This window comes from Meriones unguiculatus, chromosome 18 (genome assembly GCF_030254825.1).
Source record: "Meriones unguiculatus strain TT.TT164.6M chromosome 18, Bangor_MerUng_6.1, whole genome shotgun sequence".
Lineage (NCBI taxonomy): Eukaryota > Metazoa > Chordata > Mammalia > Rodentia > Muridae > Meriones > Meriones unguiculatus.
Genome location: NC_083365.1, coordinates 47,099,439 through 47,125,743, shown reverse-complemented (window position 1 = coordinate 47,125,743; position 26,305 = coordinate 47,099,439). Strand labels below are relative to the sequence as shown.

The following is a 26,305-nucleotide window of genomic DNA, read 5'->3' as shown; positions in this document are numbered from 1 at the left end:
TATTTATTTATTTAGTTAGTTAGTTAGTTAGTTATTTTTTATCAGTTACATTTTATTAACTCTGTATCCCAGCCGTGTCCCGATCCCTCATTCCCTCCCAGTCCCTCCCTCCCTCCCTCCCTCCCTCCCTCATCTCCACCGTGCCCCTTTCCAAGTCCACTGATAGGGGGAGGACCTCCTCCCCATTCATCTGATCCTGTTTTATCAGGTATCTTCAGGACTGGCTGCAAAGCCCTCCTCTGTGGCCTAACAGGACTCCTCCTCCCTTCGGGGGTGGGGAGACCAAAGAGCCAGTCATTGAGTTCCTGTTAGAAATAGTCCCTGTTCCCCTCACTTTGGGAAACCAATTGGTTACTGAGCTACCACAGGCTACATCTGAGTGGAAGTTCTAGGTTATATCCATACATGGTCCTTGGTTGAATGTCAGTCTCAGAAAAGACCCTGTGCCCAGATATATTTGGTCCTTGTGGAGCTCCTATCCTTTCCCCATCAGACTAACTCCCCTTCTTTCTTATAATTCCCTGTACTCTGCCAAAGGTTTGGTCATGAGTCTTTGCTTTGAAAACACTGCTAGTTAGAGTCTTTCAGATGCGCTCAGTAGACTCCTGTCATATGTTCAATGCACATCCCATCTGTCTTTTTAAACGAGGATTGATCATCTTACCCCATGTCCGCTCAATTGATTATCTTTTTTAGGTGTATAGATTTCATTATGTTTATCATATCTTATAGGTCTATATAAGTGAGTATATCCCATGTTTGTCTTTCTCCTTCTGGGATATTTTACTCAGAATGATCTTTTCTAGATCCCACCATTTGCCTGCAAATTTCATGATTTCCTCCTTTTTGATTGCTGAGTAGTATTCCATTGTATAAAAATACCACAATTTCTGTACCCATTCCACCGTTGATGGACATCTGGGTTGTTTCCAGGTTCTGGCTATTACAAATAGAGCTGCTATAAACATGGTTGAGCAAGTGTCCTTTTTGTGTACTTGAACAAACTTTGGGTATATACCTAGCAGTGGTATAGCTGGGTCTGGAGGAAGCACTATTCCTATTTGTCTTAGAAAGCGCCAGATAGCTTTCCAGAGTGGTTGTACCAGTTTACATTCCCACCAGCAGTGGAGGAGGGTTCCCCTTTCTCCACAACCTCTCCAGCATGTGTTATCGCTTGAGATTTTCATCTTGGCCATTCTGATGGGTGTAAGGTGATATCTCAGGGTCGTTTTGATTTGCATTTCCCTGATGGCTAATGAGGATGAGCATTTCTTTAAGTGTTTTTCTGCCATTCGATATTCCTCTGTCGAGAATTCTCTGTTTAGCTAAGGCAGAGACTCTTACTCACTGTGGTATCAAAGCATGAAGAACAGCAGCATGCACACCACAACACTCCACACTCGCTGCTAAGGGCACAAAGGGGCTGGAAAGGGAGGGGAGAGGGAATCCTTCATTTTCATCACAGCCAGAGGAGTGCATACAACCGTGGAAGGAGGACTACATCGCACATGACAGTGGCTAGTGTCAGTGACAAAATGTGAGGTTCCCAAATATGATAGGCACAGGAGTAGTCTACCACACCAAGTCACATGTTCAAATTGCTTTTCCAGAAGCTGGGGAGGGCTATTTGCTGAGCCATTACACTGTTTCTGCCAAGGCTTCCTTGAACATCTCTAGGTTTTATGGACCATCTAACCTGCACTGTGGGCATGGCCTGGGGTGATGAGGAGAGCTAACCCTGGTGTGACCTGACAGGGCTCTCAGACTCACAGGCTTGTCCTCATTAACACCATGTTGTAACCAACAGAGCTAATGGGCTACAGGGATCATCCTAATAGCTGTAGACATGAATTCATGTCAGACATTCCGGCGGCTGTGTGAGCGCTGCTGCTGTGTGCTCTTTCTGTGTGAATGAAGTGCGTATTTCAGCAGACTAAAATAGTATGATGCTATTATGGTTTTATAGAGGCATGCCAGGAACAATAGTATAAGCCATAACTTATGTCTGTGGGCCAGGACAGACCTTTTTTCCTTGGCACCCTGCTGGCCAATCTGCCTCAGTGGACCCTAGCACGCCTGAAGCCCCCCACCCCCATACACAACTAAGCAGCTGGAATGGTAAGATGTAGGGCTGTGTCCAACTCTGCCTGCACTGCTGAGGATGGCAGTTGCCTTTCCTGTTGACTTGGAATTAACACTGCTCTATACTCAAATCAAAGGAAGGCAGGTCACCTCCTTCTTTAAAGCAGCTCTCCCCTGCCTCAACAGCAGGCTTCATCCAACATCATTTTCATTTCCTTTTCATTATTATCGTTATGAGTATCTGCTTAGTTTTAGGGTCAAATGCTGTTAAGGTTTCAACAAGAGATCCTTCCTGTTGGCCTGCATCACTTATCAGCCTTCCCCCCAGGATGTAATCCATGACATCGAGTCACAGACTGCCACACTACAATGTGCTGTAAGGCACAGAGGTGTCCTGACTCTGGGGTTCCTTTGGAGCCTTTCCTGAGTGCTGCTCTTTCTGGGCTCCTCTGTCCTTGTCTTACTCCAGCAGCTGGATCCAATCAAGACGCCATCCTTGTCACTTCATCTATAACTCTGCAGCTGACTACGGGATCAAAACGAAGCGAAGCAGAAAGGGATGGCCCTCACTAATAGGCCAGTGTAGAACCAAGCTGATTATGCACATGGTGAAACATTTTCCCAGCCACGGAAGCAACAGTGCCCACTCCACACCCCTCTCCTAGGCGAGCACCCCATTCCAAGTCCACTACTTGTCTCTTCTGGGGTCAGAACTTTTGCATCTTCAGAATGGAACTCTGAGGCCCACTTCTCTCATTCTGGCAGGGATGGTTCCCATTCCAGTCCAGTCACAGGCCTTCTAAACAGCACCCTCATGGATATTTAACAGTACAGCCCTGAGGATCAAAGCCTGCCATAATCTGCACTTTCTAGCCAAACGCATCTCACAGATATAGAATATCCCTGCAGTTGCTACTTTCTTTAAAAAAAAACAAAAACAAACAACTCTCCAAAACAAAAAGCTATGAGGGCTCCTGTGGCTTCCTAGAGGATAAGTTGAAACACTTTTATCTGTGTTTCAGTCTCAAGAGGCAGCCTAACTGGACCCTTGCATCCATAGGCACTGCACAGGGGCACATGGCCAAGGAGATTGCTGCCTCGCTGGCCCACTCAGCATGACCTGTTTCTGTCTGCCATCTGGATGAGGTGGCTGCTAATGTCCTATAGGTCAAGGTCTTCTATGTTCTTTCCTCCTCGTAGACTTTTCCAGGAATGACTCCATCCAGGGTCATCTGTTTCGGGCTGCAGGGTTCTGAACAGACTGGCCTGCACCAGTGAACTTTGCTAAATGCCATATACATTAGGGCAGCCCATAAATGTTCCCAGGGAGAGGATGCTGTGCTGCTTTCTGAGGCAGCCTGGGGCGCAGCCAACCTCAGGAATTAGAGAAAGATACAGCCGCACATGGTGTCCATCTGGAGGTGCAGCCATGACACCAGCATCAAAACAGCCATTCTCCAGAGTAGCAGCTATCATTTCCCCCTCCAAAGGTGCACTTCCACAGAAACACTGCCACTGGACTAAAGGGATGACACAAGTTTCAGGATGACTGGGACAAAAGTGCATGAAGAAGAGGCAAGGAAGGCCACACATGATGGAGCTTGCCTGTAACCCCAGCACTTAGGAGGCAAAGGCTAGCCTGTGCTACACAGCAAGTCCCATGTCTATCCTGAAAAAGGAAGTAGCACAGGCTAACAGGCAATGTGTATGTGTACAAGCATGGTTCCAAGGGGTGCCCCAGTGGACAATGGTTTATTGTTTTCCCTTGCATACAACTTCTGAGTTGTCTCAACTACTAAGAATCACAGTGGCACAGAACTCTATGAACTAGCTCAAACCCTGTGGTCCCACGCTTGGGTGAGCCAAGGCAGAGCTGAAAGGAGTCAGCAACATGCAAAGGTCTTTAATGAGCAGCCTCTTTCCCTCAGGCTCTGTTCTGTATGCTGCCCAGATGTGGAAGAGGTAGCTGGCTGGCTTCCACTGAGAAGCCAGTTACAGGATTCACTCAGTGTGTGTGCGTGTGTGCATGTGTGCGTGTAGCCATGAATCCATACATGGAGGCCAGAATATTGGGTGTCTTTCTGAGCCAGAGTTTCTCTATGAACCTGGAGCATGGCTGGTGGCCAGTAAGCCCCAACAGCTGCATTTCTGCCTCTCCTCCAGTGCTGGGGTTGTGGGCATGTGTGTGGTCTACCTTGCTTTTTATATGGGTGCAGGGAATCTAACTTGGTTCCTCAAGTTTGGCTAGTGTCCTTCCCCACCGGGCCTTCTCTCTAGGCCCCAAACCCACCTTATACTTTCAGCTTCCTGAGGTGAAGTGCAAAAAGGGCGGTAGGGTTTTACTATTAGCTCGAGCTCTGCATCGTAACAGAGGATTGTCGAGAGATAGCTCTGTGGAAAGCTGAGAGCCTTAGTTCAAGCCAAGGGTACAACTGAATGCTGACAGGAGATATCTACAATAAGGAAACCCGTTTGTCACCTAGAGCTTCCTAATGCTGACTGGCAGTGGCATATGCAAGTGCAAACAGTGTTTCAAGACCAAACTGTGAGCTTACCTCAGTCTGCCTGAGGAACCCTTTCAAGACATAGCAGAGTTCTGTTTAAAATCAACCAATCAGGAAGCCTAGAAGCATGGGGACTACCCAGGTTTTGGCAACACTCTCCTCTGTTCCAGTCTGGTGGGGTGTAGGGCTTTGGCACTGGGTATAGGATGTGTGCTCATTTTGAGTGGCTTCCTTAGGCCAAGGGCAGTGCTGAAGGCCCAGGGATGGGCTGCGCTCAGCCACGGTGGGCACAGGATTTTGTGTGCCATTCCATCTCTCAGTGGTGGCCACTACCGGAAAGGCATTTCTGAAAGAGGTGGCTTGGAGACACCTGCCTCATCCTTGCATTGATATCCACTCACCTACAGGTTCAAGAAGACCCATACTGGGTAACTGAAGCTGTGAGGCCCTGTACAAGCTGTCTCTGGGATCTGCGGCCTTCAAGAACATCTGGAAGGGAGAGGTCATTTGTCTAGTTACTTATCTGTTCCTTCCACAGGTGAAAAAGCTGAGCTGCAGAGGAAGTGGCCTTCCAAGGCTATTCGGGTAGGTTGAGCCTGCGTGGATCCAAGGTCCTACAATAGCTGCATTCATCAAGCATTCCAGCTTCCCAGCACTCTAAAAAGCATCCCCCACCTGGGACTGAGGCTAGTCTTCATCATTCAAAACACCAGGGCTCTTCAGCCTATGTGCCAGTGACAGGTACTGTGAGAGCTATAGCGCCCACTGATCATTCAGGTGGACATCAGAGCACAGCTGGGGGTCGGGGAGGCAGGGAACATGGCTGGCCTTTGGCTCCCATCAGCACTTCATCTTCCTAAGGCAGAAGCTTCATTGTGAATGTGGTTTTCATTTAGAATCAGCAGTATAGCTGATGCTATGCTCATGCTATGAAGAGAGGAAGCCCCGTCAGCTGTGTGTAAGCCAGTGTGTTTCCACAGCACATCTGAGCGCCTCCTGCAGCCTCAGATTCTATGAGGCACTGAGGCAGAGGAGGAAGCACACGGCTGGAGCAGCTGAATGAAAGATTGAACCTGAGCCTCTTCTTCATAAGGCAATGAATCTCTTCTGAGAGACAATAGAGGAGAAGAAGAGGGTATGAGTGAGGGGCAGGGAGGAAGGTCAGAATGGGGTGTGCTCAAGCTAGTTCTGTGCCCTCAAGACCACTGTCCCACCCCCACCCCAGCACTTTTTTTTTTTTCTTTTTTTTGTAATTTCCAGAGCCTTAGCTCCAGTCATATTATTTCTGGCCTGGTCTCAGGAGACTGACTATTCAGTGAAGTTAAAATCACGATGAGCAGGCAAATGGCTGTTTCCTAAATCCTGCAAAGTGAGGAAAGGCAGACTGCTTCTACTCAGTGGGTGGTTTCAGTGGACGGTTACTGATGCTTCGGAGTTCCGAACGGTCTTTGGTGAGGCTCAGTCTGAGTGGCTGTGAACCAGAGGCCAGAGCTCTGTGCAGCAGAGTGAGTGAGCTGTGCTGCCTCCAGCAGCTCCCATCATTTGAGTTAGGGAAGCTGGCAAGAGCATGCAAACTGCTGAGCCCTGCCTGATTTCAAAGCACAAAGGAACTTCCAAAGTGGTCCCTTCTGGAGCACTCTCACCACTCTGCCTGCTCGCTGTTTAGTCTTGATACACAATTAACCATCAGAGACCCTCCATACCAACCTATGTCTCACCTACTTCCAAACAACGATTCAGGGTGGTTTTCAGAAAAAAGACAAAACTAAATGGAATGCAAATCACTGACCAGAGGTTCTCCATAGCATTAAAAAAAAAAAATTCTGGAGTTGGTGAGGTGGTACACATGGGTGATGCCTGCACCTGGGAGGCGGTGCAGCACAGTCGTAAGTTTGAGGCCAGCCCGGGCTACATAATCACAGCCTATCACAAACACACAAGAAAATGGTACCAAAAAAAAAAAAAATCTGGATCTGTTCAATCTAGCTTCAAAGTATCAGTCACAAGGCTCAGGAGAAAGCTTAGCTGGTAATGTGCTTGGCATTAAAGCATGGGGACTTGAGTTTAGTTCCCAGTGCTCAGGTAAGAAGCCAGGTGTGGTGGTGTGTGCTTGTTACCCTAGCACAGAGAGGCTGGGGCATGCGGATCTCTGCAGCCCACTGGTCACCTAGAAAAAAGGAGTACTGGGTCAGTTCAAGGCCAGTGAAGAGAATGTCTCAGTAAAACAAAGTTGATGGCTTTTGAGACATGACACTTGAGGTTGACCTACTACTACACACATAGACACACACACACACACACACACACACACACAGAGAGAGAGAGAGAGAGAGAGAGAGAGAGAGAGAGAGAGAGAGGTGTGACTGTGAGCCAGAAACCAAACTCAGGTCCTCTGGAAAAACAGCAAATACCTTAATTGTGCAGCCGTCTCCAGCTCCTCCCATTACTTTATGAAGCATCTGTGTGTGTGTGTGTGTGTGTGTGTGTGTGTGTGTGTACATGTGTATGCACATGCATGTAGCCAGAGGTTAGGCATCCTCCTTATCTGAGGTCCACCTTATTCCCTGAGACAGGAGCTTTCACTAAAGTCGAAGCTTATAGAGTCAGTTAGGCTGGCTGGCCAGAGAGCTCTAGGGATCTTCCTGCCTCTGCTTCTCTGGCTCTGGGATTCCAAGTATGTGCCCAGCTTTCATACAGGTGTGAGACAGATCTTAGTGATCTCAGGTCTTCATGCCTTTACAGTGAGCACTTTAGCTACTGAACCTTCCTCCAGCCCTGGCTGTTGCTATTTTGCAATGTTAGACCTTTTAAAGGAACGTTGCACATGCCATCACATTTCCTCTGCATCGTCTTGTGGGCTCTTCCACTGGTTGCTTGTGAATCCTTCTTGGTAGGAAGTCTGTTCATGCATCCCTCTTTCTGGCTAGATTGCTGGAATTTTACTGCTGACTTCTGAAGAGTCTTTGTATGTCTGAGATGTTTACTTCTTTGTTGAACATGTGGTTCACAAATATTTTCTCTAGTCTGTAGCTTGTCTTTTCATCTTCTTTACAATGTCTTTTAAGAAGTAAAATATTTTTATTTTGAAAAGGCCCAATTTACCAATTTGTCCTTTTATGAACTAACCTTTTGTTGTCAAGCTCAGATCTCTTTGCAAACTCCTAGAATTTGAACCCCAACCCCCACCCTGAACCCAATTTTGTCCTTTACATTTAAGTATGTGGCTTGCTTTCAGCTAATTTTGTAGAGGGTGTAAAGTTTAACTCAAACCTCTGCTTGTGGAGGCCCCGACTTTCCAGAACTGTCTCTGAAAGGCTCTGCCTCTTCCTGGAACTGCGCTTGTACCTTTTGTCAAAATCCAGCCTGCCCCAGGTGGGTCTTGGAGCATCCCACACCTCAGGGAGAGGGTACAAAATAAGGCATGCATCTTGTTGACATGAGCCTTGCAGGGGAAAGCGAGTAGCATGTCCACTAGGAATGGAGGGTTTGGGAAAAGGGCTGAGGGAATTACCAGGGTAGCAATGGGATTTGTGGGTTGGGGACAGAGAAGCAGAGACATGAAGTCTGGAGGGTTTCATTCTATGGGAGGAAAGTTTAATTACAAAGTCAGGATGGAGATTCCCATTGCTCACAGCCAGGCAAGTATAGCTGGTTTCCTCTAGGCCATTTGTTTACCAGCCACTAGGTAAAAGACCAACACTACTGCACAGGGATTAAGGAAACATTTCACTTCAACAGTTCTATTCACAGCCTATCAATTCAGTATCTAAACCTTAACTCCAGTCAGTCTGAAAGTATTTACTGTGTAACTACTATGAGCCAAGAGTCTAGGCAGAGAGCCGCTGAAAGAGGCACCGCAATCCCTGTTGAAAGGACCACATTACTGCCACGGTTTGTTTATCATCAAGCCCGGCATCTCTGCTGCACACGTGGTCGGTGGCTCTAGCTGTGAGAAGTGACCTCTTCTTTCCCCAGCAAGAGCCGAGTGTCAATGTGTGATTATGACCTCCGCCCAAACCCTCATATCTTCAGCCCAACCCAAAGCTAGTGGGGAACCAAGAAATATTACTTTCAAAGGTTGCCAAGTCTTGATCTAAACCAGCCAGCAGACAGTAGCAAATACACAGCAACCATGATTAATGAGAACCCTAGGCACCAATTTCCAGGAAGCGAGAAATAAATATGATCTGAGAAGTAAGCTGAACATATCAGGCAGACGCTCTCATCTTGCTTCCTAAAGATTCGTTCCACAGTTGGGCCATCTTCAAGGGGAGGGACCATTTTGACTCTTTCAGTGTTCTTCTTTCCTTCACATGGTATCTGGTATGACAGGGATCACAGCCTGTCTTAGATCCAGAACCTGGCCAGCTACAGCTGTATGCTCTGACAATGCATGGTGTGGTCTCATGTTTGGGAAGCCCCATGTAGCTTTCCTGGGAGCTCTGGACGCTGCTCTCATGGAGAGATGGGCAACTTAGGACCCAGTGCTGCGGCTTTCATCTCCCCTGTCCCTGTACTACATCCTGCCCACCTATCTGGGCTTAGCATCTTTATCACCATCAAGGCAGACAAGCAATCCTGGAAGAGAAGTCCCTCCCACCTGGAAAACACAGCCAGAGTCTGCAGCTCTGAACTCCAGAAGTGCCAGTTCCCCATGATCAATGTCAATGGGATAACCGGCAGATGTGGGACAGTAACCCTTGGACACATGGATCTGCTCAGGGTTGTGTGTCACTGCAGAGAGCTCCCTCTCAATCAGGTGGGGGTGTTTGTGTAGCACCGGACAAGCAAGAGCTATTTAAAATGGCCTTCCCACCCTGTGAGCACTAGTTGTTGAGGCCCAGGTGCCCAGGGAAGGGCCAGAGCTGCCTCACCAGCCCTGCCCAGCATTCACTAAGCTGCCTCCTTATGAGTGTGTGGGGAGGAGACGCCTAGGCCGGGGAGACCTGCAGTAAAAGCACAGGCCTTCCTCCTTGGGACAGGGACAGCCCCCCAATGATGCTTCATTAATGGTTATGTAAACACATCTGAACTTGCTTTCACTGGCTCAGTGGGAAGACAGTGCCACTCCACTATGATTCCCATCTGGGTGCTTTTCCAAACGGTTGCCTGTTATTTCAATGTTCAGCATACATATTCCATTTCCTTCCCTTAATATTTGTTTTACTTTTTCTCCAGTGGGGCCTGGGTGTGTCAGAAGGGCTTGGCAAGGTCAAGCCACGCCACAGTGTCTCTCAGCACCTCCTCGGCTTCTGGCTTGCCTCTGGATCTTCTTTCAGCAGTGCTCACAGCCTTGGCGGCATACAGGGGCTGTTTTTCCTCCTATCTCATGAGGCCTGCAGGTGTAAATCAATGCAAGCTGGGGATAAGACAGGGTGAACAGGTCTACAGGCTGCACACCAGGAGGGGGAGATACTGTGGAAAGGACAGATCTTCCAAAACAATGACTCGCCTCAGAGCACTGTCTTCCCCTGTCTGCCTGGGGTGTCCCTCAGGTGGGACCACTCGGGCATTCAATCTGCTGAAGACAAGTACGGGTGACAGCAACTCTTAGGGCATTTTAAGAAAAGTAGCAATCAGAGGTGAAAGATAATCAGATAGCAAACAGATGCCTTTTTCAATATAGTACTGATATTATATCCAGGCTCAGGAAAAGGATTCAGGGTGGGCTCCTGTAACTGTCACCATCACCAGGAAGAAGATAACTGTTCTCCATCCAACCAATCACTACTAGCTAGACCCCGAAAAAGCCCAGGAATGTGAGGCAGCCAAGAGTCAAGACCTGGAAATCTCAGGTGCTGATTCTCCTCAAAGCCTAATCTCCAGTTCCCAGATGACTCGCCCACTGTAGAGCATGCCTTGCTGCCTGAGTTCCTTGGGGAGGCAGAAGAAAAAGGTCTACTCACCCGAGTGTTCTAGCTGGTCTACCTGGCTGACAGACTAAAGAAAACTTCTGTCAAGGCCATCTTGGGAGTTATCTGGGGTTACTTACAGGAAATGGACAACTCACTAACAGCTGCAATGCTGAGAAGTCCCCCCCCCCCAGGCAACTTCCCACCTCCTGCAAATTTTAATACCCGAGACCATGAGACCATGGCAGCTAAGGCAGGGTGTGGCGACCTCAATCTCAGGGGACAGTCTTGTGATTCCCTACTCCTCCATAAGGAGGAGATATTCTCATCACCTCCACAGACTGCAAGCAGCTTCGTTGTTCTGTTTAACTTGATATGAACGTGGAACAAGGTATATGTGGGTCATCACAGCCACCCTGTTTGTTGATGGTGACTGTCACATCCAGCTAAGAAGAAATGGCCTCTATTTCAAGTCCTTCATGGATGCCCCTGTATTTGTTCCAATTATATAAAAACTGAGTTTTACAGGGCCCTAGGTAACTTAAAGGGTAAGCCTGCCCACAGCCCACAGCAGGATGTACCATAAAGAAAAATCTTTGTTATAGAGTCTCCTGGATCTCCAACCAGGATTGGGGTTCCTAGGGATGTAAACAGTTACTTCCAAACCTGAAGGCAAAGGACCATGTGTCTGACCAAAATGAGTTTGAGATTCATTTATTTCCAGACCCAGCCATCTGTAGGACCCTCCTGGACAGACCAACACTCTGGTTGGATCAACACCATGATAGAGAGATCATACTTTAGTTTTTCTTTATCACTTCACTTTTAAAGGCAGCGACAATGAAATCTAGTTCTAGAGTGGGCTGTTTCCATCTGTAGCCATTATAATAAGAGGGAAAACCCAGAATGTATTTGGAACTGCAGATTGTACCCTCTGTCCTGCTGTACCTGGTTGTATTTTACTAATTTTGTTTAAACATAACATCACACCTTCTCTGATAAATTCAATTAGCCAAGCCACCCATCACTCATTAAATCCATGCACTGGGCCCGGAGGTCCTGTTCTTCTCCTGGGCTCACCCATCATTCCAAAACTCAGTCTCTAGACTTTCACCACCTGGGTCTCACTTGCATTCCTGTCTCCAGTCTCTGTCGCCACAAATTTATCCTGGGATCAACTTCTTTTTACACATCTCCCAGGAGACTCATCAATTAGCCTCAGAGTCTGTCCATCCCTCCCTCAGCTGACCGTCTACTGCCTCGAAAACCTAACATCCATGGTTGACAAAACTGCCAAGCCCACCTCACAGCCCACACTCACTTTGGAGCCTTCATCTAGATGACTCCTGTATCAAGAAACCCTACTTGGAGAAGGTGCTATGAGAAAAGAATGGAGTAAGCCATGAAGTTTTGCTGTCCTCCATATTTTTTTTTAAACATGTACTTGCCATTACCTTGGGCAGCTGTGAAAAAAAAAAAAATGTAACTAAGTTCTCACAATTTATTAGCACCCGAGAGGTTTGAGTAGTCTCTGCCACCTACGGATGCTGGGCATCGACGCCCATGCCTGACAGCACACAGCTGCCCTGTTCCTTCCCACACCCGCATGAAGCCCTAACTCTATATTTATAGCCAACATCATTAGCCAAGAGCATTTCACCTCTCTCAGGTGAAAAATGTCCAAAACTTAAGTGCCACTAATAATTTTTTATGGTTGGGAATGTGGATCAAAGTATGAAAGGAAAAATAAATCCACAGGTCCGCACACTCAGCCAAGTCTCCATGGCTCATTTTCAACCACATGTTTTAAACTGTCTCTTAGAGGCAGGGGAGGGGAGAAAGAATAAGTTGCTTTTTATTTCCCTGCTTTTTAGTGTCTGAAATAAAAGCAGATGGACTTGGGGGGCGGAATCAAACATCCAAGTAACATTATACACTGCTACTGTTCCCCCAGGAGTCACTCGCAAATGAGTATCAAGAACTGAATAGATACTTTCCTGGTAAAATACATAAACAGATAAATAAATTATCCCAGGCTGAAAAGAATCTCCCATCTGGTAGCTCACTAGAGCTTGTCAAACAAGTCAGAAACACGCAGGGCCAGGGAGGATCATTCCCAGCTCCTGACTTCAGGGCTGCAGCAGGAAGGGAAAGTTTCCCAGGGCCCTTTGCCTTCCAAGAGGGAAAGTGACCCCACTGAGACAGGCAAACGCCCCATGCTTTCTTCCAAGGAAATGACTGCCTCTAGCACTGGATTCAGATGTCTGTGTACTCAGGTCACAGGACTGCAAGGAAAACTGGCCCGGCCTCATGCCCCAGCCTTTATTCTTCTACAGGGCAAAGTGTTCACTCTGCGTGCTCTTAACACCTTCAAAACGTAAACTGACCTCTCTGCAGCTCTCCAAGTCCTTGGCAGCAAAGCATGTAGGGATACAGTGGTCTCTGAGGTCCCTTCACATTCTCACCGTCTTTCTTCTGAGCAGAACTAGAAAAGCTAACACGGCACATGACATACACAGATCTGAGCCTCTCACGTGATCAGCTGGGAGGCCAGGGCTGGTCACAAGTGGTGTAAGCAGCCTCCTCTGTGTGTTTTATGTCACCTACTTGTGATAAGATTTGGCAAAGGCCAGACAGAGCACCACAGGGCTCTACAATCTTCCTCTCGGGAAGGGACTGCAGAGTTCACACTTAGTTTCTAAGCTAATAGTACAAAGACAGTGCCCTCCTCACTGACCTTGTGTGACTCTTTCTTGTGTCTTTGGGAAGTGTGTGCTCTATGAACTGGCCTGTAATCTCTGCCCTATACCTCCTAAGCATGGTGTGAAGCTTCCTTCATGATAGTCTATGTCAATGAAGCCTTTCAGCTCTTTGGCATGTGTTGTCTTAGAGGGTTCTTTCTCTTGCTTGTGAAAATAGTATAACTCTGGGCTTGGGTCCGCATGCGACGCCTGAGCAGAGGCACTGTCAGAATGGTGAACAAAGCAGGCCCTGGGTCACTTCAGTCTGCTCTGACTCTAATATAACCTGGGTACCCTCCTCTTAACATCCAGCTGATGTGCTACTGTCTGTGTATCACAGGATTGGTACTCTACACACACACACACACACACACACACACACATACACACACATACACACACACACACATACACACACATACACACACACACAAACACACCAGAAATAAAGCTTTCAGAACACACCCGAAGAAGCAATCAAACAGAAATTTCAGTGCATATATCAGAAAAAAAAAAGTCAACAGTAAAACCAATGATCTACACTATCAAGCCAAAAACTAGAAAAAGGACAGCAATTCAAATTTACTAATGCAAAGCATGAAATCAGTCCAGAGGAGTGGTTAGCAGGAACAAAACTTAAGAGAATGCCCAACAGAGCCAAGTCAATTCTCTGGAAGAACCATGACATTAACAGGTCTAACAAGGAGTCCAAACAAAGTCCAGAACACACCTGCCTTGCTGCATCAGGAGTGGAGGCTACAGGACTATGAGCCTGAGGACAGCTTAGGCTACAGCCCAAGTCCCTCTGGGAAGAGGGAAGAAGGAAAGAAACGACCGATATTAACAGTAAAATAAGATACACTATTCCACATTCTAGAAGCTACTGTACATTTACAGAATCTATCAAAACAAACATCAGGAAGCTGAGAAAGTCTGGCTGGAACTGGACACATTAGGAAAGGTAAGGCGGTGAGGGTAAAGTGAGTGAGAGCAGGAAGGGGAGGAAGAACCACCATCGTCAATGAGGCCTCTGTCCACGCTATACATGCGGGTAGAGCAAGGCACATCTGTATGAGCCTTCTTCTGTATATGTGCTTGGGTAGATGGGCACACTCATTTTCCAGACGTTGCTTTCTGAGACCCACTTGAATAGAGAAGTACCGCTCTGATGCATTCAGCTTGCGTAATTTATATACAATTGTCTCACGCTAAGTTTTGGAAATTGCCAGCTCTATTTCTTCAGATACTTTTAACCCCACTTTTCTCCTTCTGAATCTCCAATAAATGGCACTGTTAAATACTTTGTGACTTAATAAATACAGGTCTGATAGGTCCCTTAAGGCTCAATTCTTTTTTTGTGTTTGGTTGGTTGATTTGGTTTACTTTTTTTCAACCTATCTGCTTTTGTTTTCCCTAATGCTTATTACTGGTTCCTTCCCAAACCTCCATTCTCCTACAAAGCCCATACACTGTTTAATGCAGGAGTATGTAAGTTCAGTTCAGTCATTTCTACTTTGATCTTCTTTATATCTTCTTTCTTTGCTGAGGGTTCTTGTTTTCCCTCATTTCTCCTGCACATGCTGCTCACCAGACTCTCTGCAATACCTGCTTTAAATGCTCCTAAACAGCTTCATCCCCTGAGTGCTGACACCTCTCTACTAACTTTTCTCATTATAGTTGCATTTTTCCTGCATGATAAAAAGAATTTTTTTTAAGAAACATTCTCAGCATTTCACTTGCCTTTGTTTCTTTTTCCTGCTGCTGTGACAAAAGCAACTTAAGAGAGAAAGGATTCATTTGGCTTACAATTTCAAGTTACGGTCCAGGTGGGGAGGTCAGGGCAGCAGGAATGAGAGAACTGATCACATTACACCCACAGAAAGCAATGAATTAATGTGTGCAGACAAGGGGACCCCTGGAGCTTACTAGCCGGCAATCCAGAGAAATAACTGGGTTCTTGGCTGAAAAGGAAACCCTATCTATAAATAAGATGAGCGTGAGTCAAGAAGACTTGCAGTACTGACCTTTGACCTCTGTATCCACATGTACCCACACACCCATATCCACACATACATACATGTGCACATACCCAAAACATGTACATGTGTGTATACACACACCTTTGATGTAAGTATTCTGTAAGTTACAATTGTCTATAAAGTTTAATATCAATTTTATAAGGTTTTCTTAAAAGTCTGTTAATGACTGACCTCTGCACTCACAGCTCTTCAAAGTTTAGCTGGCTTTCATTCTCATATGTTACCTAACAATGCCTGAAAGCACATGTAAAGGGAGAAGGATTTATTTTTGGTTCACAGCTTCTGGGATTTCAGACTATGGTTTTGTGACCCCATGAGCTAAGGTAATGTCACAGTCAGAGAAACAAAAGGTAGAGAGAAGCAGCAGGTATAGGAGCTCCTTGGGAACATGCCAAGTGACCCACTTCCTTCACCTAGGTTCCATCTCCCTAAAAAACCCACAAACTCAAAAACAGCATCTCCAGCTAGGAACCAAGCGTCTACACTACAGCCTATAGGTCCACTTCACACTCAGCCAGGATATTCTGCCCCGGGGCTCCAAAGGCTCATGGCCATCTCATAATACAAAACTTATTTGGTCCACCTCCAGGAGTCCCCAAAGGCTAAACAGTTCCAACATTTTTCCCCCTGTGGCACTAATTTTTATTCTGCAAAATATGACCTTGTGTATACACAAAACCATGGAAGGATATATAAGATGACTTGCTTTTTTTTGGGGGGGGGGAACCAGTATTTGTAAACCAGAGACAGGGGTGACATTCACGTTTTTTACTCATCTCCTACAAGGTTTGTAAGACTTTCGCAGACATCTCAAGAATTACTCAGTAACACAGTAAGTACAACAGCACTGGTAAAGCCATTTATTATTATTATCTTTGCTTTTAAAAGACCTGCAGTGTTCCCACTTGTCATCTTTCCCTTTTGTCTTTCTGGATCCCATTTCTCGAACGCTGGCCAGGATCTTATTCTCTCTTTCGCCTCTTTCTTGGTTAAAGGATGCAAGGGCTCTTTTCTCATCAGCACTGTAAATCTGGTTCTCTTTACACAGTCTTAGAGCCTCCATTTGATGATGCCTGCTGTCACTCATGATGTAACCTGAACATTCAAATGAGGCAATGTCTTCTTTTTGTGGGATCTGCTTTCCAGGTTTTACATATTCAGCCATAGCTGCACCTTCACCTGGAAGCAAGGTGTGGCCAGAATTTAAAGGTTTCTCATCTTGAGAGGTATGTATTACAGGTGCTTCTGGGCCCATTAAATTCGGGCTATCTGCACTTACCAACTGCTCCTTCCACGTATAAGCTTCACAGCTTTTATCACTGCATTCTTGCTTACTCCTCTTCTTCTTGAGTTGTTTTGCCTGGTGTTTCTTTTTCTTCTCTTTCTTCTTGGTTTTAACTTTCTTTTTATCACTACCAGAGCTAGAATGAATATCAGAGTCTGAACTGCTGTCATCACAATGCTTTCTATGCTTCCTTTTGGAGGGCTTTTTCTTTCTCTTTTTCCTTTTTGAATGACTGATCTTTGTCCTTTTTTTTCTTCACTGGTGAAATCTGAACTGCTGCTCTTCTGATTCTCCACCTCATCTTCAGCTGGTGTATGTTCATCAGAATCTGGGTCAGGAAACTCAGGTGACAACCCCCAAACCTCAGGCACTCCCAGCTCTCCAATCTGCCCTCTGTCCTTCAGCCTCCTCGCCTTAGCTCCCCGCCTTTTCCTTCTCCTGGCCCTCACCCACAAGTGGCCTCCCACATGGGGGTGATAGCGGTACCCGCCACAGGTGGAAGAGGAGTTGGCGGAGGCAAATGTGGGGATCCCCAGCAGTGGCGGTTGACGGGATGCACTGGGAGGGCACCCTCGGCACCCAGCAGAGGTTGGAAACCCTTGGGACTGCTAAGGTGAGGGTCAAAACCTCCTCTTTGAGGGGATGATCTAGTAGGCAACCCCGATGGCGGGCTCTCCTATTCATGTCATCGTTTCTGAGAGCCTAGCGTGTCTTCATTAGGATAGGATACAGGTGACATGGGCCAACTTCAAACAGACAACATGGCGGTTACTCAAGAAGTCACGACATGGAGAGGCTCAACATTGTTTAAAAGTTCAAAGTCTCCTCTGCAGCTCAAGGCAAACTCTTAGTCATGAGCTGCTTGCTGTAAAGCAAGCAGTTACAATGACACAGAATAAACACTCCCATCACAGAGAGATGGGAAGCAGCATGGAAGGATCAAAGCAAGATGCAAAAAGGCAAGCACTATGTTCTGTGGTTCCTCATCTCCTATCCTGGATATGTGGCAGCAGGAGGTGCACTCCAATAGGCTTCTTACTTCTACCATGTTGCTATTTGCATCCCTCATTGCCCTTGTCCTACTTATTGCCTATGGCTTTCCTAGGCAGATGTCCTCTGTCCCTGGTAACTTCAACACCCTTGAGTCTCTACATGTATTTTAGTATCACACTCACAGCTACTTACATTGCCCTCTTAGCAGCTGCCAGCTAGAATATCAAACCAGCTATTGGCCTTATGGGCATTCTTTTGAAATATTGGTTGGTGGAAACCTCCCCACTTTGCACTCTGCATCCTTGTAAAACCAGCATCAGGTGGACAACACCAAGGTCTTCCACTTCTCTAGGTAGCCCGTGCAAGGTGCCCTGCAGGTATGCTCTTGTTAAGGGAAAGCCTTTTAAATGAGTTTACAGTTCTGTACCTTGGAACCTTGGAGGGCTAAGGTCTGGCCAATTCCCGAGATGCCCTCAGGTATCTTTCTATTGTCCATCCACAAAGAGCCTGGCTTCTTCCTAATGATCCTAACATCTCTAGCAACTACACCCTTCTTGTCTGCAACTGTTCCTTTTCTGGCCAGACTGCAAAGTATTTTTGGAGTCTCCTGAATAGTGCTACCTCAAGATCCAGCTATACCACTCCTATGCATATATCCAAAACATGCTCAACTATACAACAAGGACATTTGCTCAACCATGTTCATAGCAGCTCTGTTTGTAATAGCCAGAATCTGGAAACAACCTAGATGTCCCTCAAAAGAATAGATACAGAAAGTATACAAAGGAATACAAAGGAATAGATACATAATAGAACACTACTCAGCAATTAAAAACAAGGAAATCATGAAATTTGCAGGCAAATGGTGGGAACTAGAAAAAAATCATCCTGAGTGAGGTAACCCAGAAGCAGAAAGACACATAGTATATATATTCACTTATAAGTGAATATTAGTCATATCATATTGAATAAGCATACTAAAATCTATAGTCCTAAACAAGCTAAATAAGCGAGGACCCTAGGGAAAATGCTTAATACTCATTCAGAAACAAGAAGGACCCTAGGGAAGAGGGAGACAGAAAGACCTAGAGGGAACAGGAACTCCACAAGGAGAACAGAGAAAAGAAGGAGGAGGAGGAGGAGGAGGAGGAAGAGGAGGAGGAGGAGGAGGAGGAGGAGGAGGAGGAGGAGGGTCCTGCAGAGACCAATACTCCAACCAAGGACCTTGCATGGAGAGGACCTAGACTCCTGTTCAGGAGAAGCCCATAGACTGGTCAGTTTCCAAGTGAGTTCCCTAGTAAGGGGTTCAGAGGCTGCCTCTGACATAAACTCAGTGGCTGGCTCTTTGATCACCTCCCCATGCAGGGTGCAGCCTTGCCAGCCACAGAGAAAGATGCTGCTGCTAGTCTTGATGAAACCTGATAAGCTAGGGTCTGATAGAAGGGGAGGAGGTCCTCCCCTATCAGGGTACTAGGGAAAGAGCATAGGGGGAGATGAGGGAGGGGGCTGCAGCAGGGATAAAAAGTGAATAAATTGTAATTAATAAATAAATAAAAATTAAAGAAACATTTATAAGAAAATGTTGTGGCAGCACTGAGGAAGAAGACCTTATCATCTCCACTGGATTGACTTGGCTCTTCTGTTGACAATTACCTAGCCATATGAGTTAAATATCATGGAACAATGACCTTTGGCTGTATTCTCTTGAACTCACAGCAGCTGTGACTACCCCACACAAAACCTGCACAGCTGACTACCATTCCATCATAGAGGGAGAGAGGCTCATGAGGCCTGTCCTCTCCCCTAAGGATAGATAGGCAGTTAATGATTACGAGGGCAGTGACATTTTCTTCAATAGTGTGGTACTGCTAAGTTGCCCAGGCTACTGTAGGTAACCATAAATAAATTCATTGGATCACCAAGATAGTTTGAATCGAACACTTACTTTGGTTTGTCAGAGTCCCATCAGGAGGGGGAAACAGATGTTTATGGTCTCCCCAGGATTGTTCACATGACAGCGGTCTGGTCCACTTCTCAACTCTTAATTGTTGCACTGACTTATATATCTGAAGTTGAATCAATGCCAGTGCTTTGTTGCTGCAACTTTAAAGTAAGTCTCAGTCTAAGTGCTGCAACTTTAGAACACAGCCCCTGCCTCTAAAGACTCAAAGGCAGGGCCAGACTGACTATGGTTCAGCAGGCAAGAGTTTGTTTTGCAAGCATCAGGACCTGAGTTTGGATCCCAAACACTTACAGAACAATAAAAGCAAAAATCAGGCTTGGCTGCACATGCCTGCAACCTCAGCACCAGAGACCAGAGTCAGGCAACCACTGATCTGTCATCATATTGCATTTTCTAGAATGTCATGTATGTGAACTCATAAGCAAACTGTTCTCTTCTTCTTCTAATTTTATTAACTCAGCATAATTATTCTGAAAAATATCCACACTGTTGCATGTATCAGCAGTTTATTCTTATTTATTATTGAGAGCTAGGGGTACAGTGCAGGTAGAGAATTAACCTGGCTCTGGGTTTGATCCAAAGCCTCTTAGCTCTTTCCCCAACAAATCCTATTTACTATTCAATCAATTCCTATTGCCTGATAGACTGCTTCTCACTTTTCCACTGGACTGGCTGGCAGACACTGGTTTTGTTTCCATTCAGGTTCTGGCTATACTGAATAAAGCTTTTATGAATATTGGTACACAGGCACTTGCATAGATATATGTTCTTATTACTCTAGACTTTAGATGCTGTAGAAAGATTGGAGCGACATGGCAGGTGTGGCTTGGATGTGGTCTGTCCCGTAATGGTTCACATGGTAGAGTCCTGGCCTCAGTTTAACAATGCAGAGGTGAAATGGGGACTTGAAGAGACAGGGCCTGGTGGGAGGTCTCGGGGTCAGTGGGGGTACAGTCATCAGAAAGAATTAAGGAACTCTCCTGAGTCCTTGTGCTCTGTGGAGGTGACCTGTTTTAAGACCCGACCCCTGTACTGCTCTCTGACTTCCTGTTTTGACATGTGATCTCTTCTCCCACGCATGCTCCTCCCACTGCAGCATCAATCATAAGGTCCTTGCTAGAGGCAAGTCAGTTAATTTGGCACCTGCCTTTGAGTCTCTGGAGCCAGAAGCTGAACCAGAAGCTGTTCTTCATGAAGCCATTAACCCAAATGTGGTGGTGCATTCCTGCATTCCCAGCACTTAGGAGGTAGAGGAAGGAGGACCAGAAGTCACGGTCATCCTCCACCACATAGTGAGTTTGAGGCCAGCCTGGGCTACCTGAGATCACATATCAAACAAAACAAACCAACCAGCCAAACAAACAAAAAACAAAAACTAAAAATCCTAAATAAATAAACAGTGTAAAGTCAGTTTGCCTCAGGTATTTTATTATAACAAAACATGTTATAGATATATATTTAAAACACATACACACGTTTAACATTTCAAATTCTGTATTATCATACCATTGCATCCAGATTATGAATCATCACAGAGAAGAAGCTAAAGGGTCTGTGCCTTACTGAGCACATGCACTCTTTCCATGGGGATCAGTCATTCATCAAATACCACTGAGTACTGTTGAGGTCAATGTATGGATTAGGCATGAAGGGTATGTCAATGAACAAGACAGCTTTGGTTCCCACATTCTAGAAGAAAAGAAATGGGCACTACACAGCACAGCTCTGAGGTAATGACCTCCTTGTTTCTTAAAAGAGGTAGTAAGTCATCTAGCCTTGGACTGGAAGCTTCTTTGAGATACCCACCCCTGAGAGGAAGATTAGAAACTAACAAAACTATAATCCCAACAGACTCTGCTCAGTGCCTAGGGCTCTGAAACAGTTCCCCTAGGATGCCTTTTTTCTTTTTTTTTTTTTTTTAAGGTTTCTTATTTATACAGCATTCTGCCTGCACACCAAGCTGACTTTATTTACTTAGTTGAGGCTGTTCCTAATTGCTACATGAAAATTAACTGTAGGCTTTGGAGTAGAAGACAGCACTTAGAAGCAGTGGTCTCCACCTTCTGAATGCACACTCAGCCGTGCATCCTCGTCATAGAAATACTCTGAACAGAGAAGCCGAGCAAGCAACAGTCTCACAGACCATGGGAGAGCCATGATGAGCACTGTAGCTAGAGGAAGGGTGGTGGCGCCAAGTGCTTCCTGGCCTGTCTGTGTGGCAGGCACTACGCAAGGCTCTCCTTGGAGGGGGAAACTATCATTGCCACTGTATGAAGGAACAAGCTGCGACCCAGGTTTCAGCTCAACTAGACTTCCTTCACATTAACCGAAGACAGTGACCAAGTAGACTCTGCCTGCCTGGGCAACATCTTTGAAGATTCTTGTTTTTACTTCACTTTTAGAAAACAAAAACAGACAAACAAAATCCTGAGCGAACAGACAGTTCAGGACTGTCGTACCAATAAGGAGAGATTCCTCTTTTTGCCCGACTTTTCTAAAGAAACACTTTACAATTTCTTTCTACACGGTGGGGAAAATGGTGTTTTAGTTAAGGTTTCTGCTACTGGGATGAAACACTATGATTAAAGGCAAATTGGAGAGGAAACAATTTATTTCACTTTACAGCTTGTACTCCACCATCCAGGGAAGTAAGGAAAGGAACCTGGAGGCAGGAATTGATACAGGAGGAGGCCTGCCATAGAGGATGCTGCTTACTGACTTGCTCCTCATGGCATGCTCAGCCTGCACACAGGACCAAGAGCCCGGGGATGGCACATCCCACAATGAGCTGGGCCTTCTCACACCAAGCACTGATCAAGAAAATGCACCACCTGGTAGCACACAGGCCAATCTGGTGGAACATTTTCCTATTTGAGGCTCTCTTTTCTGAAATGACTCTAGCGTGTATCTAGGTGACATAAATCTGGCCAGCACACATGATACAGCAATGTCACTCATATTCTAGGTATAATGACCTATGCCACTTCCTATGAATGAAAGTAAAACCAAAAGATGTAAAACAAAACAAAACAAAAAACAACAACAAAAACAAAAAATCAGGCTCTGCCAGATACTCCCCTGCTTCTCCCTGGCTGAACAACCTGACTAGAGTGTCACATGATAATCCACCTCAGAATGGCTTTTTCTCATACTCAAATGGGCCTATATTTACAAGCAACACAAAATGGAGAAAACTTAGCTTTTTTTTTTTTTTTTATTAATTACACTTTGAAAACTTAGCTTTTAATTTTTGGTAGTATATGTGTGTGGGTTCTTTTTTCTTCCCTTTAAATCAATCTTTAAGAGCTTCAAAATAAATAAACATTTCTGCAAAAATTACGGCTGCCCTGGATAAATTTTCTTTCTTCCTTCTTTCTTTTCATTGCTTTTGGAATAGGTTCTTACTGAGTGGCTCTGCATATCCTTAATTTGCTATGTACACACTGAGAGATCCTCATGCCTTTGCCTCCCTGCCTCTTCCTCCTCTAGAATTAAAGATGTGCCCTACCATGGCTGGCTTAATTTTCATTTCTTAAGAACCCCTAATGAAACACATCCTGAGAAAACCAAAGAAAATGGTTCCTCTCCCACAAAGACAACATGACCATGGGATAAATCTCTGCACTGTCCCCTGTGCCAGCTGAAGTGAGATTTGTGCACTCCACTGGGCTTTGTCAGATGTGAGCCTTTGCTGTTGCCAGCATGCATCTCACACACATCCTCCCTGACAGGCCTTCGTCAGCTCCCACTGCTGTGCGCCAGGCTTCATCTCTGGCACTTTCCCCCAGGGAGACCTCTCCTGCTCCATGCTTAACCCCTGAACTCAGCCTAATCCATCAGCTGCCCCAGAGGAGCAGTGACAGAGACAGGCAGCTAGTCTGTCCATGTAGAGCTCAGAGAGCAAGCCATCTTATTTCACTTTACAGCTTGTACTCCACCATCCAGGGAAGTAAGGAAAGGAACCTGGAGGCAAGAATTGATGCAGGAGGAGGCCAGCCACAGAGGAAGCTGCTTACTGGTGTGCTCCTCATGGCATGCTCAGCCTGCACACAGGACCAAGAGCCTGGGGATGGCACATCCCACAATGAGCTGGGCCTTCTCACACCAATCACTGATCAAGAAAATGCACCACCTGGTAGCACACAGGCCAATCTGGTGGAACATTTTCCTATTTGAGGCTCTCTTTTCTGAAATGACTCTAGCGTGTGTCAAGGGTGCCTTCCAAACACTTGCCAGTTGTCCCACTTCTAAACTTACTCAAGTTTTTACTGCTGTGAAGCCAGGTAGTGAAGGGCAGAGGAATGCTATGCTTGGAAACATCCATTATATTGGTCAGTGCTATAGGCAGACTTTAGAAAATATCCCCTGGCGTTGGGAGTTCCTTGTGGGGCTGAGGGGCCATGTGACTGAGGTAGCCGGCCTGAAGTAAGGTAGAGGCCTGTCCAAACTGCGAAAATCTTGTCTTGAGACTGGCTGGAATAGAACCAGTTCCTCCCTGTCTGAGCCTCCATGTCCTGCCACAGGTAACCTTATGAGCCCCACCTCTGCCACCCTTGAGGTGATCATGTAGCCTGGTGGCCAGGTTACAGGTTAAACTTCTTCTCTCCTTCCAAGGTCATGTCCAGCAAGACCTGGAATTCCTCTTCACACAAATAAGGCATTCCCAGCACCATTGCCTTGGTTCTACCCAATGATTTACACTCACCCCAAAGCCTCTACCCATTCCCCAAAGGTTTAAATAGCCTTTGTTTCTCAATGAAGCCTGCCTCCCCCAAACCCCATTGTCATTGTGAGTCTGTTCTCATTGTGTTCCCTGCAACCTGAGGTCTCACTTTCCTTCTCAGGCTACCGGTCTGGATCTGATCGTGGGCAATGATGCCCTTAAGGAAGGGGTAGCAGAGTGAGAAGGACAGTTCCCAACACTGGGTATGGTTGTCATTATGGAATTGGGCTTCCCTGGGACTTAAAAGAAAACTTTACAGCCCACTCTCTGGCCCATGACAGACAGCTTAGTAACCACAGCTCTAGAAAATGAAAAGCTTAGCCTTTCAGTGAATTGCTGAAAAGAGCCTCACCTCATAACCAAACTGCAGCTCGTCAGAGGTCAGCATGATGATGTCATCATCGATGGCCAGGACAGCCTCTGTCTCAATTTCATCGTAAGGGAAGAAACGATTACTCAGCTTGTTTTCTGTAGTCCTTACAACTTTCAGGGGAACACGGATTTTGGGCCAGAGAGATTCTGGAAGAAGAAGAAGAAAGAAAAGAGCTCATTACCACTCACCTTGTTTTGTGAGGAGCCAAGAATCCTGCCCTATCACAGCCAGGAAGACGCAGCTTCCACCAGCTCATGTGCAGAGGTACCAGTAGGGCTGGGGATGTTCTCACCAACGCACCAGTTTCCACAAGCCTTTATGGAACTACCAACTCTCATTTGGCTCCAACTCCCAACTAGGGACACAAGGACAGAATGTCCAGATCACCAGTCTCCACACTTGGCTTTCTTACCTGAACTCCCTCACTCCCCCCGTCAGACACTCTGCAAAGTGCTCTGCACCAGTGCACCCAGCTCAAGACTGGCCTGAAGGTCTGCTAGGAAACTCAGCTCCTACTGGAGGATGCCTGCCATCCCCTGTGAACCGTGGCTACCCATGGGTGGACCTCACCTGAAGAAACACTTCACTGCCCCCTCCCCCCCACGACTAACCTGGTTCAGTTTCTCAGCATGACCAATTTCTAGAGCAAGTATCAGATTTCTAGGTGTGATTATGTGGGATTTCGTAGTATTATGAAAACAACAACCTGTGACTCTCCTTGTCCCGCCCCCACTTTACTATGAAATGACTGGGGCAACTCAGTCATGGGCTCACTATTTCAAATACTCCATGTAGCGAAGCACGAAGTCAATGCTTTGTCGGTCACTATGTCCATATGTCCACAGACCCCAGGTTCTTCATCCAACACTTGTTAAGTGAGTTCAGGAAAGCTATGCATGCTGCTTCCCCCAAAGTCGGTCATACAATCTTGGGAAGATGTAGTCTCAGCCACTTGTAAGTGACCAAAACAGACGAAGACGCAAGCCAGACGGCAAGTCAAAGAGAAAACCTGGTCTGACCAGGGGTTGAGTATCTACACTCAGCAGAACACAAAGGAATAGAGCAATACAAACAAATAATGCATTGGTGGGGTGCCCCCAGGAGTCTCAGCAAGGGCCTGTGTAACAGAGGCCTTGTAGTTAAGGAAGATGCTTCCAATTTTAAATAAGCCTGTGTCACAGGGCATAAAATGGCCAACTAAAAAAATAAAAGTGTTTACAAAAGGGATGGACCCAAAGAAATGACCATGTGCATTACTGTCTTTTAAGAGTGATAGCAGTTCGTTCTATGTTAGTTCTGGCACATTATCTATAACCATGTGGATAGATGTGTGGGCTTATAAACGGATACATGGGAGTTGGGCATTTTCTGTCAGTTTCTTTTTAAGCCTCTTGGTTTTCTTATGTAGTCAGTGTATGTGTATGCATCTGTGCATCACACTGAGTACATGGGACCCCAAAATTGAACTGATTGTTGGTGTGTATTCACCTGTTCCCCACTGAGCCACCTGGCCAGCCCTCTCTGAGATGCCGAGGAAGTCCCTTCTCAGGAGCTAGCAGAGGATGGGGACGAGTGTGGAGGGCACTTTATTGCTCAGTACGCACAAGCTAGATCTCTCATGGGTGTGGCATCATCCCATACGCCTGATGACCTTCTGTCTCGGAAACTACCGGAAAAGCAGTGCTTACCCAACTCTGAGCAGGGAAGTGACTTGTCCAGTAGTATCAGGTAAGAAACAATAAGGCTAGTA

General features: G+C 46.1%; 1 protein-coding gene and 1 pseudogene across 3 annotated transcripts in view; both read right to left on the bottom strand.

Moving 5' to 3' along the window:
- Ext2 (exostosin glycosyltransferase 2) overlaps positions 1–26,305 on the bottom strand; it is a 141,748-nt gene that overhangs the window by 13,958 nt on the left and 101,485 nt on the right. For 2 of the 3 annotated variants that reach the window (XM_060372049.1, XM_060372048.1), the window contains one exon: positions 24,535–24,701. In XM_060372049.1, coding sequence (XP_060228032.1) covers positions 24,535–24,701 — 167 coding nt within the window. Of the gene's footprint in view, positions 1–20,937; positions 21,149–24,534; positions 24,702–26,305 lie in introns of those variants that run through there. The other variant, XM_060372050.1, reaches the window with a different exon arrangement.
- On the bottom strand, positions 15,625–18,319 carry LOC110540385 (NKAP-like protein; annotated as a pseudogene).